The sequence below is a fragment of the Danio aesculapii genome, chromosome 13 (genome assembly GCF_903798145.1).
Source record: "Danio aesculapii chromosome 13, fDanAes4.1, whole genome shotgun sequence".
Classification (NCBI taxonomy): Eukaryota; Metazoa; Chordata; class Actinopteri; order Cypriniformes; family Danionidae; genus Danio; species Danio aesculapii.
Genome location: NC_079447.1, coordinates 52,202,737 through 52,217,648, shown reverse-complemented (window position 1 = coordinate 52,217,648; position 14,912 = coordinate 52,202,737). Strand labels below are relative to the sequence as shown.

General features: G+C 38.8%; 1 protein-coding gene across 1 annotated transcript in view; it reads left to right on the top strand.

Annotated features, from left to right (window-relative positions):
* Nucleotides 1-14,912, top strand: part of dst (dystonin) — a 360,347-nt gene that overhangs the window by 170,520 nt on the left and 174,915 nt on the right. The window contains exons 29-38 of the mRNA XM_056470777.1: nt 769-926; nt 1,060-1,238; nt 3,668-3,806; nt 3,883-4,076; nt 4,481-4,643; nt 4,720-4,803; nt 7,020-7,127; nt 7,224-7,322; nt 8,758-8,859; nt 14,594-14,740. Of these exons, the coding sequence (XP_056326752.1) occupies nt 769-926; nt 1,060-1,238; nt 3,668-3,806; nt 3,883-4,076; nt 4,481-4,643; nt 4,720-4,803; nt 7,020-7,127; nt 7,224-7,322; nt 8,758-8,859; nt 14,594-14,740 (1,373 nt within the window). The remainder of the gene's footprint in view (nt 1-768; nt 927-1,059; nt 1,239-3,667; nt 3,807-3,882; nt 4,077-4,480; nt 4,644-4,719; nt 4,804-7,019; nt 7,128-7,223; nt 7,323-8,757; nt 8,860-14,593; nt 14,741-14,912) is intronic.

Below are 14,912 nucleotides of genomic sequence, written 5' to 3'. Positions count from 1 at the left end.
CTGAAAATCACCTTTAAAGTTGTGTTAAGTATTAAGTTCTTAGCAGTAGTATGGAAGTGTACAAAATGTCTTCATGGAGCGTGATCTTTATTTATTATTGGAATGATTTTTGGCATACAAGAAATCTATAATTTTGACTCATACAATGTATCGTTGGCTATATTCCTACAAATACACCCGTGCAAATTAAAGGGGACCAATAATACGAGAAGTAAAATAAGTTGCTGATGTCCTTAGAGTGTGTGTGAAGCTCAAAACACCCCACAGATAATGTTTTATAACTCTCTGAAACTGACCCTTTTAGGCTGTGATCCTAATTGTGTGGCGTTTTGGTGACTGTCGCTTTAAATTCAAATGAGTGCTCTTTTTAAAAGAGGGCGGAGCTAAAAATGCCTGTGTGTCAGCATAGTGGCAGATTCAAAAACAAGACTAACGTCCTATGCTAATGAGGGAGAGATGGTCACTAGTGGGCGTGGCTTTCCCCCTCTGATGATGCGTACAAAGGGAGAATGTCAATCAAAGTGTTTCTGCAGACTGTTTACCATTAGAAGCTGGTTTCTGCTGCCACACAACCCCTTATATAAGTGATTTTTGTATAATAGGTCGCCTTTAAGACATTTTATATGAGTGTATATGCGTTTAAATGTCACTGATCTGGCAGTTAAGTTATTGATCATCTTTAATGCATCTAAAACCAGTGCTCTTACTATTCAAATGCTTCTATTGAGAGAACTCATGTTGAATGTGTCTCCCTCTGGTGGTTAACAGAAGAGCACGAGGAGTCCGTGTACAACCTCTTCATCTCTGAGGTGCGCAACTTTCGCATGCGCGTGGAGGGACACGAGGAGCAGCTGATCCGCAAAATACGGACCCCGCTGGACCGAGACGACCTGCAGGAGTGTCTGCTGCGCATCACTGAGCAGGAGGTCTGCTCTTCCCCAGATTATTCTTTCAAATGCCTAGAAAGTGTTTAAAGGACGTAAATCTGACGCTTGATGTCTGATCTAGATCCTAATATAATCATAATAATGATCCGACCTCTCGTTCTGATGCATGCAGAAGAAGAAGGTGGAGCTGGACAGGCTGAAGGATGAGCTGGAGACTCTGAGAGAGAAGTGTGAAGTTTTCCTCCGTCAGGCATCCGCCTCTCCATCCGTCCCCACGCTTTCCTCCGAGCTCAGCATCCTCACACAGAGCTCCAGCCAGGTCTACTCCATGTGCTGCATCTACCTGGAGAAGTGAGGCTTTACTATTCAATACATAGTAGATGTATCCTGATGGTTAGTGGATGCTCTTCAACACATTCTGCTAGAAGTGGTTTCAAATTTATTTGTCACCTACAGGCTTACACAACCACTCGTGACCTTAATAAAATAACACCTATAACCTTAATAATGATAATAACAATAAGAATCTAAAAATAGAAGTTATGCAAAAGAAAATCAAAGCAAATCTAAAACATTTAAAGACTTTTGATATAGAGTATGTGGCTGTAGAAAATACAAATATAACAGAGCTCTCAGTACAAACAGATGTGCATACGAGAGGAAGGAGTGTCTCCTACATGCCAACCTGATTTCACCAAGTAGGACATGGTCCTGGATGAACATCTGTGTTTCTCCTGGAACAACATTCCAATCAGCCAATCAGAATGAAGGGATCCGTTTACAGTTTATGTTTACCGTTTACGGTTAGGCCCACGCACTTCTACATTGTTATCCAGCTATTATTCCGCTCTGATTTTGGGAATAATTATGGTTGGGTTTAGGAATTACATTTTCAAACAAAAATGATTCCAGGATTAACATATATTTAAATCCAGGAACGCACGATACTTGGCTAGATCACTTGGCACTGTACTTGGCACTGTACTTGGCTAAAAATACGTGCTTATCACTACAGGTGGTTTGTCAAGCCCACTCACCTGTATGAGTACACTAGAACTACACAATATTAGATTCGATTAGATTAGATTAGATTAGATTAGATTAGATTCAACTTTATTGTCATTACACATGTACAAGGCAACGAAATGCAGTTTCGGTCTAAGCAGTAGTGCAATAGCAGCAAGTGCAGGATACAGGTATAAGTTATAAAGTGCAGTTATAGAGAAACTATGGTCATATTTACAGATGGATGTACTATGAACATTATATACAGGTTGTATATAACCTGTATCTATCACAATATATGCCCAGTGTTGGTGCAAATGTGCAGAAATGACCAAGAGTGTCCAAAGTGTATGCATGTGCAGATGTGCAATGTTCATAAATGTTCGGGTTGCTAATATAGTACCGTTCAAATTGTTTTGAACAGTGAGAGATTTACTGTTTGTTTCTTGTAATCCCTTCTGTTCAGCAAGCGTGTATTTATTTAATCCAAAGTACAGCAAAAACAGTACAAAATGTAGATCTTGCTTTATATTAAGTGGTCCTACATCAGAAAATAAGTACTATGTACTTATTGTGATTGTATAGTACAATAGACAACACTTCCGGTGGGATACAGTTCAGGTTAGGGACACGTTTGGTGGTATGGGTAGGTTTAATTTTGGGCTAAGGTTAGGGATGGGTCAACTGTGTTATTAAAGATGTAATAACAGATATTAATTACAGATGTAGTTACAAATTAGTTATAATATTAGTTATAATATATTATTATATTCTTATTATTATTATTATATATATATTATTAATATATATAGTTATAACATTAGTATAATGTAAAAACCTTGTATGTAATAATAATTATACATTTAATAATAATTATACATTTATATAGCGCTTTACTGGACAATCAAAACGGTTTACATAGTTTTGGGGGAATCATCTCATCCACCACCAGTACATAATGTACTGGCCAGTATATATATATATATATATATATATATATATATATATATATATATATATATATATATATATATATTTAGGCTTAAAATTTCTAGTGTCCATATCTGGTGACTGATTTATGATAGATATTACTGAGCAACAGTTATTTATTAATTTGCAACAAGGTTACTCATCATTACTTTGCTTCAGCAATCTACATGTAAATGTTTTTAAGAGGCTAAATTAAAATCAGATGCTACCAAATTTTCACATTTTATAACTGATTTACAAATATTACCAAAAGTATGAAAAAATAAGATTCATATTCCTCAAAACATAGGGGGCGCCTTTGTATAGTCACCAAAGGAAACTGGATGTCAGCGTGTGGTGATGTCCGGTACTGCGACCAAACAAAATCACACTGAAAGCTCATTTTTTTGATATATAAACTTATATATTAATTAAATATTAAACTTATATATTAATATGGAATACAATTTGTTCATATGTTTTTGCATCCATTTTCTGTCAATTCAGATTTTGTAGTATACATATTTTATGTAATGTATTTAAGTATATATATATATATATATATATATATTCTTTAATTATTTTCATAAACTTATAGACATTCGGGACATAACTTTTGTTTTATTGAAAATATTTAGTTTTTTTTTTTTTAACTAGAGCTACAATCTGACACATCTTCTTTAAAATGAGACCAAGCTTAAATCATCTCACCAACGCATTCAAAATTAGCAAGCATTTCATTTTCATGTCTGATCAAACAGTGAGCTGACTGAGCTGTTAACGTGTTGAATTTCTCGTTGACTCAGGCTGAAGACGGTGAGTTTGGTAGTGAAACACAGTCAGAGCGCTGAAGCTCTGGTCAAACTTTATGAAGCCAAGCTGAGCGAGGAGGATTCGATTAATGCCAACATCAAATCTATCGATGGAGTCGTGAGCACTCTTAAGGTAATACACTCCCATTGTCATTTTAAACATGCATTTTATTTAATGATGTGACTGAACGTTTCTGATCCATTCCTAGCAATGGAGGTCTGAAATTGACGAGAAGCGGGAGGTTTTCCATGACCTGGAGGACGAGCTGCAGAAGGCGCGGGTGGTCAGCGAACGCATGTTTAAAACACACAACGAGAGAGACTTCGATTTGGACTGGCACAAGGAGAAGGCCGACCAGCTGAAAGAAAGATGGCAGAACATCCACTCTCAGATTGAGAACAGGTCATTATGTGGATCCCTGCTTTATTTACAATAAAAGACAACACTTATTAGAAATGGTGGCTCAGTGGTTAGCACTGTCGCCTTACAGCAAGAAGGTCGCTGGTTCGAGTCCTGGCTGGGTCAGCTGGCGTTTCTGTGTAGTTTGCATGTTCTCCCTATGTTGGCATGGGTTTCTTCAGGGTGCTCCGGTTTCCCCCACATTTATAGTTGAATTGGATTAACTAAATTGGCCGTAGTGTATGTGCGTAAACGTTAGAGTGTATGGGTGTTTCCCAGTACTGGGTTGCAGCTGGAAGGGCATCCACTGAGTAAAACATATGCTGGAGAAGTTGGCGGTTCATTCTGCTGTGGCGAATCATGTCATGTCCATGATGCATGATGTACTTGTTTTCCATTGTGTTCAGGCTCCGAGATCTGGAAGGCATCAGCAAGTCTCTTAAGTACTACAAAGACACATACAACAGTCTGGATGACTGGAGCAAAGAAATGGAGACCAAGCAGCTCAAAGCACAAGAAAATCAACCTGAGGACAGCAAAGCACTGGCTGAATTCCTTAACCAGCAGAAAGTACGACCGCAGATCATAGATACGTTGCTTTTATTTATTTAACCAGCATCAAATCCTGACTTGAGTCTATTTGTAGGTGTTGGTTGCGGAGATTGAGCAAAAACAAAGCAAAATGGAGGAGTGCCAGAAGTATTCGGAGCAGTATGCTGTAGGAGTGAAGGTACCACAGATTTACTGTAGCACTTTGACATGTTAAAATATTTGATACCACGGTCAACTGTGACACTAAACTCTTATTCAATCATGCATTACTGATACCAATGCTGTACATTAGTCAGTCACTACAGGTTTTTTTAAATCGGAGATCACAGAATTGAATGCAAAATCAAGCAAATGCAGCAACATTCAGAGGTGATTCCCATTTTTGGAAATTGATGCAGATTTCTAGCTGATTTTTTTGTTCCAGAAGGTTTTTTAAGTGTACTATGTAGTCCCACCAGGATTTTGTGGTACATTTTATCTGATTTTAACGGTCTGAAATGATTTTGCTGAGACTTTTCTTATAGTTTGCGACAATATTCATGGTGCTTCTTCTGTTGTTTTGCAATGAAATGTAAACAGACGACAATCTTGTAAATATTTGATGACTTTGTTGACCTCAAGAAACTAATTTTTTAGATTTTTCTGGTCTGAAATGACTATGCGGAGACTTTTCTCATAATTCGCAACAGTATCTATGGCATTCCATCTCTTGTTATACAACGAAAATGTAAACAGACAACAGTCTTGTAAATATTTTGTGGCTTTTTTGACCTCATGAAACGTTATGCTGCATTTCTTTAAATTTTAAAAGTCTGAAATGATTTGCGGAGACTTTTCTCTTAATTTGCGACAATATTTATGACATTTGTTTTTTGCTATTAAAATATAAACAGACGACAATCTTGTAAATATTTTATGACTTTTTTGACCTCAAGAAACTTTATGCTGAATTTTTTTTTTATTTTTATAGTCTGAAATGATTTTGCGAAGACTTTTCTCTTAATTTGCGACAATATTTATGACATTTATTCTGTTGTTTTGGTATGAAAATGTAAACAGACAACAATCTTGTAAATATTTTATGACGTTTTTGCCCACAAGAAACAAATTTTTCTGATTTTAACGGTCTGAAATGATTTTGCGGAGGCTTTTTTCATAATTTGCAACAATATTTATGGCATTTCTTCTTTTGTTTTGCACTGAAAATCTAAACAGACGACAATCTTGTAAATATTTGATGATTTGTTTTTATCCCCAAGAAACAATTTTTTCAGATTTTTATGGTCTGAAATGATTTTGCGGAGGCTTTTCTCATAATTTGCATCAATATTTTTGACATTTATTCTGTTGTTTTGCTATGAAAATGTAAACAGACGACAATCTTGTAAATATTTGATGATTTGTTTTTATCCCCAAGAAACAATTTTTTCAGATTTTTATGGTCTGAAATGATTTTGCGGAGGCTTTTCTCATAATTTGCATCAATATTTTTGACATTTATTCTGTTGTTTTGCTATGAAAATGTAAACAGACGACAATCTTGTAAATATTTGATGACTTTTTTGACCCCAAGAAACATTGGGTAATTTGTAAAGGTTGATCCAATGGATCAGTTTACTATTATATTACATTCATATTTAAATATGAATCCTAAACATACTGTACTTCACCCCCTATAGAGCAATGCAATATAAATCAAAATGGTGAAGTGGCAAATTAAATGGGTCCCGTTGAACTTTCGCTCTTCTAGCTTTTTGTATTGTTTAAAGGTGTACTATGTAGGATTGACAGGTATTGCAACGTATGAACGTAGGTTGCCAGATTGCCAACACCAACACGAACGAGTGTGCAATTGAGTCTATGCTCAGCTAATGTTTACGTTTGTAGTATTTGTATTATTTGCTAATTAAAACCACCTCATGTGGATTTTTAGAATTCAGAGGCAACCTAAAGTGCTTGATATATAATTGGTTAAAATGGCAGTGGGCTGGTTATAAAGAACAAAACAAAGACAGACATTCTGACACCGAACGCTCATTTTCAAAGCAGAACAACTGACATTAGCATTGTTTTTCAGATAGTATGTTCACTTAGCATGATTCTTAAATATCTGCAAACATATTATGGTATGTTCATGCTTTAGAAGACTCACAAAAACTTACATACAGCACCTTTAATAATGTCTTTTGAGCAGTCACCAAGTGGTAGTTAAACTTTATAATGAGCATCTTTTCTGAATTCCCTCAAACACCTCTATTGCAGTGCTGAGTTTTTTGTCTGAGAATGTACACATCACAATATCTCCATTTTAGAGAATTCCTTCCCAAGCAGCCAATCCCTGGGTTAATAATGCATAACTACACATGCTAATAATGCTTGTTTGTCTTCTTGAAGGAATATGAACTGCAGTTAATGACTTATAGAGCCATGGTGGACTCTCAGCACAAATCCCCAGTGAAGAGGAGGAAGATGCAGAGCTCCTCTGATGTGATCCAGCAAGAGGTACAACACCAAACACTCAAGGCATGTACCCAGGAATTTCCTGTCTAACTTTCTTCTATTATAAAAAATGTGATGTGTGTTTGTTTCCCTCCTCAGTTTATGGATCTTCGTACACGGTACACAGCCCTGGTTACTCTCATGACACAGTATGTGAAGTTTGCTGGTGAAACACTGAAGAGAGCTGAAGAGGATGAGGTAGGGCAGAAGTGAACTCTATCTTTTCTATAATGCCTTATCTATATACGGATGAAGACATTTTCCTATCTCTTTCTGTGTAGTTACAGCTTTATTACATGTAATTTTCAACACATTTGCTCACAGTTGTTCTTCCTTCATCAGTGAGATATAAAACACTAAGGGCGTACTCACACTATGCTATCAGAACCGTGCCCAGGCGCATTTCCCGGTTTGTTTGAGAAGTGTGAGTGCACTGAACTGGGCTCAGGCGTGGTTTGAGCGCGTTTGAGCGCGAAGAGGTGTGTCAGAGCGCGGTTCACTTGAGCTTTGGTGCGGTACGCTTGTAGTGTGAGTGCAAAGTGCGCCTGAGTCCGAAACTAAAGACGAGAGATGACTTTTAAGGGACTGCCTCATATGGATTTATTAATCATTCTTACTGTTCAATAAACCCAAACCGTCGTAGTTTATTAAAGACGCAAACCCCTCGCTGCACGACAGCTGCACCTTTAGCAAACCTCATAATTCCTGCAGCACGAGGACTTTATGATTATTTATGAGCGTCATATGTGGCTGATCTCTTCGGCGAAATATTTGACATGTCACTGCATATCACACAACTAAACTGATATAACTTAAGAAATCTCCACTGTGCTAGGCGAGAGCGCTTCTCTTCTGTTAAACTGAACAGCGCATCGTCGATAATGTAAGTTCAGTTCAAGGCAACTGTACATAGTGTGAGTACGCCCTAAGAGACAGCGCACATTTATGTCATTCTGCTGGTGCAATACACAGTGTTTCTTCCTGATACAAAATAGCACATATGCTATATTTTGTATCGTTGCTGGTGACCTGGAAAGTATGCGGTGGTGGTGGTGGTAGTTATTTAACCTTTTACTGGTAAGTGGGCAAGAACCGTCTTTTCCCTTCCAAAGTTGTAGACTGGAAGATGACTGTATCTTTCATTTCAGAGGAGGAAATCATTGGAAAATGCAGAGTATTTAACCAGTGGTAGTTATTCTTTATAATATTCTGAATTCCCTCAAACACCTCCATTGCAGTCCTGGGTTATTTTCTGGGAATGTGTACAGCACAATATTCCCAATTAAGAGAACTCATTCCAATGTGGCCAAGACCTGGGTTAAGTAATTCATAAATGCACATGCCTATAATGCTTGTTTGTCTTCTTGAAGGAACATGAACTGGAGTTATTGACTTATGCAACGTTACAACACTTTGTGATGCATATGTACAGCACACGTTTCTGTTGGTGTAATACACAGTATTTTCTCCTGATACAAAATAGCACATATGCTATATTTTGTATCATTGCTGGTGACCTGGAAAGTATGTGGTGGTGGTGGTGGTTATTTAACCTTTTACTGGTAAGTGGGCAAGAACCGTCTTTTCCCTTCCAAAGTGGTAGACTGGAAGATGACTGTATCTTTTATTTCAGAGGAGGAAATCATTGGAAAATGCGGAGTACCTAAGCTGGACCGAGAGCATGGAGCTGCAGAAATCTGCGAGCGAAGAGGAGATCACCAGACTCCGGCGTCAGGTACTGGAACTGGAGGCTTCGCTGTCTAACAGGCAACAGCAGCTGGAGATCCTCGGAGCAGATCTCGAGATGCAGAAAAAGTCAATTGAGGACTTGACCTTGCAGAAATCAAAGGCTGAATATGAGGCCCAGAAATATCGTATGGAACTCGAGGGTGTGATCAAAAGCAAAGGATCCACCGATCAGGAATTAAATCGGGCTCGTCAACAAGTCCAGCAATCAGAAGCCAAACAGGCATCTCTAGAAGAGAGCCTTCGTAACCTTAAAAAGAGCATTGAGGAGAGTACATTAGCTCGAAAAAAGCTGGAGGATCATTTACGGCGAAAGGACAGTGATGTACAGGGTTTGGAGGAGCATAGTCGTACACTAGAGCGGGAATTGAGGGCTAAGGAGGACACAGAGGCAGAGCTGCTTAACCAAGTGAGAATCATGGAAATGGATCTGGCCCACAAATCAGACGTCAGAATGATACAAGGCGAATCTTTGTTGGGTTTCTCCAAAGAAGGTTCGCTGTCAACATTTACAAGCAGTTCTTCAATAATCCACTCTGAATCTGAGGCAGAAGTCCTGCAACGTAAAATGGAAGAGCTCATTATGGGTAAGAAGCGAGCTGAGAGTGAGATCAAGACTTTGAAGTCTGAGTTAAACTCTGTTATTGTCCACAAAACTGTGGCTGATGAGAAAGCTCAGCGTTTTAAAGAACTCTTAGATGAGGCAAACAACAGGCTGTTGAAGATTCAAGTGGAAATGGATGCAGATCGGTCCAACATGAGACAGAAATCAGAAGAGCTGAGACAAGAAACTTCTGAACTAAAGAAGTCTGTCTATGTGTATCAAGAACAAATCAAGTCTCTCCAAAGAGACAAATCAGCTCTGGAGCAAAGGCTGCTTTTCCAGAAGACAGAGGTGGATGGTCTTAAAGATCAGCTCAAGGTTAATCAAGGTAAACTCCTGCAGTGGACCTCGCTGGAGCAGGAGAGCACTCATAAGTTAAGATGCATGGAAGATGAGTTGTCTAGCAAACAGACTGAAGTAGAGCAGATGGCATTCAAAGTCAATGAACTTAATAGAAAAAATCAGCTGCTGGAAAGTGATAGCCGACATCTGAAGGTAAGTATTGAGTCAGTCCAGCAAGACAAATCGCATGTTGAGCAAAAGATCAAAACCCTGAAAGGTGAGGCAGATGTTTTGAAGGAGCAACTCCAGAGAGCGAAAGAAGAAATCAATCTGAAGACAAGAACCGAGAAGGAATCTCAAATCAAAATTAAAAACCTTGATTTGGAGCTTCAGAAAAGCTCTTTGCAAGTGACACAGCTCACTAAGAAGGTAGAAGATCTTAAGAAGATAAACATGGACACTGAACGCTCCATTAAAAATGTGAAAGCAGAGCTTGACAGAGCGTGCATTGAGATTGGAAGTAAGGAACAGCAAATTAACATACTCCGATCTCAAGCAGAAAGTGCTAAATCTCAGGTAAAAATCATTGAAGAGGAACTCCTGAGTCAGACCCAGGTATCTCATGAGCTTCAAATCAAACTTAAAGATTGCAACGATGAAGGTAAAAAGACAACTGAGCTGCAGCAGAAGATCAAGTCTCTTGCATTGACCATCACCAACTACGAAAAAGATATCTCAAATCTCAAAGCAGAGCTGAGCTCCATAAGCACCGAGAGGAATCTTGCCAATCAGAAGGTTCAGGAACACAAAGTCGAGATAAATAACCTCAATTTATCTTTAAAAAAAGCCATCGGAGAATCTCAAAGGGAGTCATCTGAAGGTAAGAAGAACTTGTCTAAGGTACGAGAACTTGAAAATGAGCTCATGAAATGTAAGCAGACGATTAGCAGGATTAGCGGAAGCTCAGAGAAAACCACAGTAAGCCTGAAACAAGACATCTCCTCCCTTCAGAGTTATAAACAAACAGCTGACCAAAAGTTACATGTCCTAAAAAGTGAATTTGATGAGCTTAGTGTTACTCTAAAAAGAACAAAAGAGGAACTCCAGCGAGTGACTGAAGAAAACAGGGTAAATCAGTCCAAAGTTAAAGAGTTTGAGATGGAGATCCAAAGAAAGAGTTCTGTTATGCGAGAAATGAGCTCGAGTGCAGATAAATCTGTGCTGAATTTAAAACAAGAGCTGGTCACTTCTCAAAAGGGCAGGAATGTTGCGGAGGACAAAATCACAAGTTTAACTCTCCAAACATCTGAGTTGAAGCAGAAGTTGAGGCAAACCCAAGAAGAGCTTAAACAGAAGCAAAATCAAGTGTCAGCTGCAGAGTTGAGGTCCCAAAAGCTTGGCGAACAATTGGACAACTGTAAAAAGATGCTTGACGATCTTAAAGGTAAACTCGACTTGCAGAAGAAAGGCTACGAGACTCAGCTACAGTTAGTGCAAGCTGAAATGGAGCAAAAGCTTTCGTTGCAGGAGTCACGCTTAAAGTTGGAGCATGAGAGGAGATCGAAGGAGCAGTCGCACAGTGTGGAAACTGTGGAGAGAGGCAAAAGGCTCCTGTCTCAAGAAGTGGAGAAGCTGAAAGCAATAATTGCTAATGCAACTAAAGCCAAGCAGGAGGCTGAACAAAACCTCTGTAATGTACGCACACAGTTGGACGAATCTGATCGACAGAGAGGAATCCTTGACCTTGAACTTCTCAAAGCAAAATCAAAGATTTCTGAGATGGAAACTGAAAAGATCAGGGTCAAATCCAGTATTTTCCAACTTGACAGTATTCATAAGGACAGCTCACATGAGATATCGAGGTTAAAGGAAACACTGACTGAGACAGAGCAGAAACTGGACATCTCAGAAAGGGAAGCAAGATCTCTAAAGGAACAAATCGTTTCATACATCAAGGAAATGAAGTCTCTACAGGAGAAGAATCTAAAGCTTGAGGTGGCGATGAGCTCTGAGCAGAAACATCTGAAAGATCTGCAGGTCAATCATCAGTGTGCAAAAGATGAAGAACTGTCAAAGCTGAGGACTGAACTTCAGCTCACTCAGAAAATTGTGGCTTCATATGAGGAAGCAAAACTAAACCTGGAAGAAGAACTAAAGAAGATGAAAAGGAGCTCTGAGGTAAGACTTCATGCGTATTTAGTTTTGTTGAACTTTTATTGGTAAAGTTAAAGTAAAGTGTTAAATTTCCACCCTAGTTAAGGGAGATTTCACTCTCAGTTCCATTATAAGAGTTTATTTGCTCCCCCGTATTCTCTTTAGATTTGATCAGATCTAAGAATAAAGATATGTGCACATATTGTTTCATATTTCAAATCATTAACATTATAAATCATTTCATTTTTGCAGATTGCCACACTTGAAAAGGAAAAAGTTCTGGAGGAACTAAGAAAAGTCACACAAAGTAATATGCACATAATCAATGAGAAAACTGTGGAATATTCTACCAAGAAAATGGAAAATTCGGTTCCCCTTCAAAACTCAAATGCATTTGAAATGCACACAAACCAGGAGATGGTTGGTAACAGTCAGAGCAGCGTTACTGAATCCATACTCAAGAAAAGCTCCATTTCTGATAAAGGCCGGTCTGGTAAAAGCCAGACTGTTTCTTTCAGTATCAACGACTCTGAGTCCTCCATCAATCTTGCTTCTGAATCACCTATATCAAGCCATTCGAAAGGGCTAACCATAGATTCATCTTCCAATAAAATTCAAGGTCTCAGAGGTCGGATAAGTATAAAGAAGCTGCTAAAATTGAGAATAATCACTCAGGAGATTGCACTCAAGTTGCAAACAGGCCTCATCACTATTGATGAGATAGAAGCATCGCTTGCTAAATTTCTAGGCAAACCGTCCTCAATTGCAGGAGTTTACATGGAGTCTAGCAAGAAAAAGCTGTCTTTCCTAGACGCTGTTGCTGGAGGATTTCTGCCTAAAACTTATGCCGTTGAGTTTTTGGAAGCACAAGCTGCCACGGGATGCATTATTGATCCTATAACAGGTGAAGGTTACTCTCCTTCAGATGCTTTTGAGAAAGGAATCATTACTGAAGATCTCAAGGACAAAATCAGTGATGCATACAAAGCAGTAAGTGGCTATACTCATGCCGGGAAGATTCTTTCAGTGTTTCAGGCTATGGAGCAGAGAATTCTAGACAGACATCGAGGAAAAGCAATAATGGAAACACAGATTGCAACAGGAGGCTTGATTCACCCATTGATTGGAAGTAGGGTACCTATGGAAAGTGCACTTGAACAGGGGCTCATAAATCAAGCCACCCTTCAAACTCTCTATGATCCGGTCAGCAACCCAAAGGATTTCCACCACCCAGAAACAGGACAGAAGGCATATTACAGTGAATTACTGCGAATCTGTGTTTATGATGTCAATGGTGGAGTGTATCTTCTACCATTTGGTGACCAGAGTCTCTACACCCTCTCGCCATCTAGCAAGCACAGAATATCAGTCATCAACACTTCTAATGGTGATAAAATGTCAGCCTATGAAGCCTACAAGGCTGGTTTCATTGACAAGAGAACCTACCTGTTTCTTTCACAACAAGAGAGCGAATGGCAGGAGATTACAATTATGGACTCGAGTAGGAATCTTCTACACATCCTAACCGACCCTAAGACCGGACGGCAGCTTTGCATCGAAAATGCTCTCAGTCTGAAAACTCTCCAAATGGAGGAGCTGGATAGCTACCACAGTGGTCAACTCAGTGCATCCGAACTTGCTGATCTTTTGATTTCCAGAAGAGTTGTCTATAAGCTTCCCAATAGTCCCATTGCAGGACTTTGGGATGTTTCTTTAAAGAAGCGACTCTCAGTTTTCAAAGGACACCAGCTGAACCTTGTGGACCGACTCTCAGCAATGAGGATGCTAGAAGCTCAGGCGTGCACTGGAGGCATCTGTGATCCAGCATCTGGAGAAAGAGTTAAGATTTCACAGGCACAGCATCGAGGACTTTTGGATGAGAGTTTTGCCAGACAGATCCAACAATGTGAGCAAGCCTACGATGGTATTATTCACCCTCAGAATGGAAAGACTTTGACTGTGGCTCAAGCCATGCAGGAGAACCTCTTCCCGAAAGATGTTGGGCTAAGGTGTCTTGAGTTTCAATTGGCAACTGGTGGGATCATAAACCCAGAAACTAAAGAGAGAGTCTCACTAGAGGATGCCATGCAGAACTATTTAATTGACAAAACCACCACTGCACATCTTCAACATGACAATTCCCATTCAAAATGCATCACCTGCCCCAAAACCAAGCGGAAAATCTCTTTCAAGAATGCTCTAGAAAAGAGCGTCTTTGACAGCCACACAGGGTTTGTCCTTCTTGAAGTAACAAAGCCTCATAGTACTGGCAACACTTCATCTTTCCAATATTTCTATACCTATAGACACTTCTGATCAGATCTAAAATCAGACCATTTTTCTGAATGTTTGCTTCCAGAAGATTAGTAGAAGAATATATATATATATATATATATATATGCTAAAGACCTAATGGTCAAAATGGGAGTCTTTAAAATACGGGATTTTTTCCTACTGTAACATATTGTTTAAGTGTCTCATATATCTGCGATCAATTTCACCCATTTTGATGGTATTTTTAATTCATTGCCAAGCATACGTCCCCAAAAATGGTACAGCTTTCCAGACTTGCTTATTTCCAAATGTAAATTGTATTCGAATGCAAAGGTTGCTTTAATAATGGATGTTTTACAGTATTTTTTTTTCTAATCCACACTACATTTTCTTCCCCAAATTATTTTAGAGGTCTGTTGAGGATGAGAAGAAAGAGCATGGCGATAAGGTTAACAAGTTATTGAATTGGATGTCCAGTATGAAAACAAATCTGAGCAATGATGGAAAGGCTCAAAGTGATGGAAAATCCAGCACTGAGAGCACTAGTAAACCGCAGGTAAACAAGTCAAACTATTTGATGGTTATTTGAATGTCTTTTTGTACAGCCATCCAAAGGCAAAGTGCAGTAACTACACATGTGGTCAAAATATTGTTATAAAGGTTATATTCGGTTACAGATTTGGTGAAATTTCGCCTAACATGGTTCTGTGTGAGGTGAACATACAATC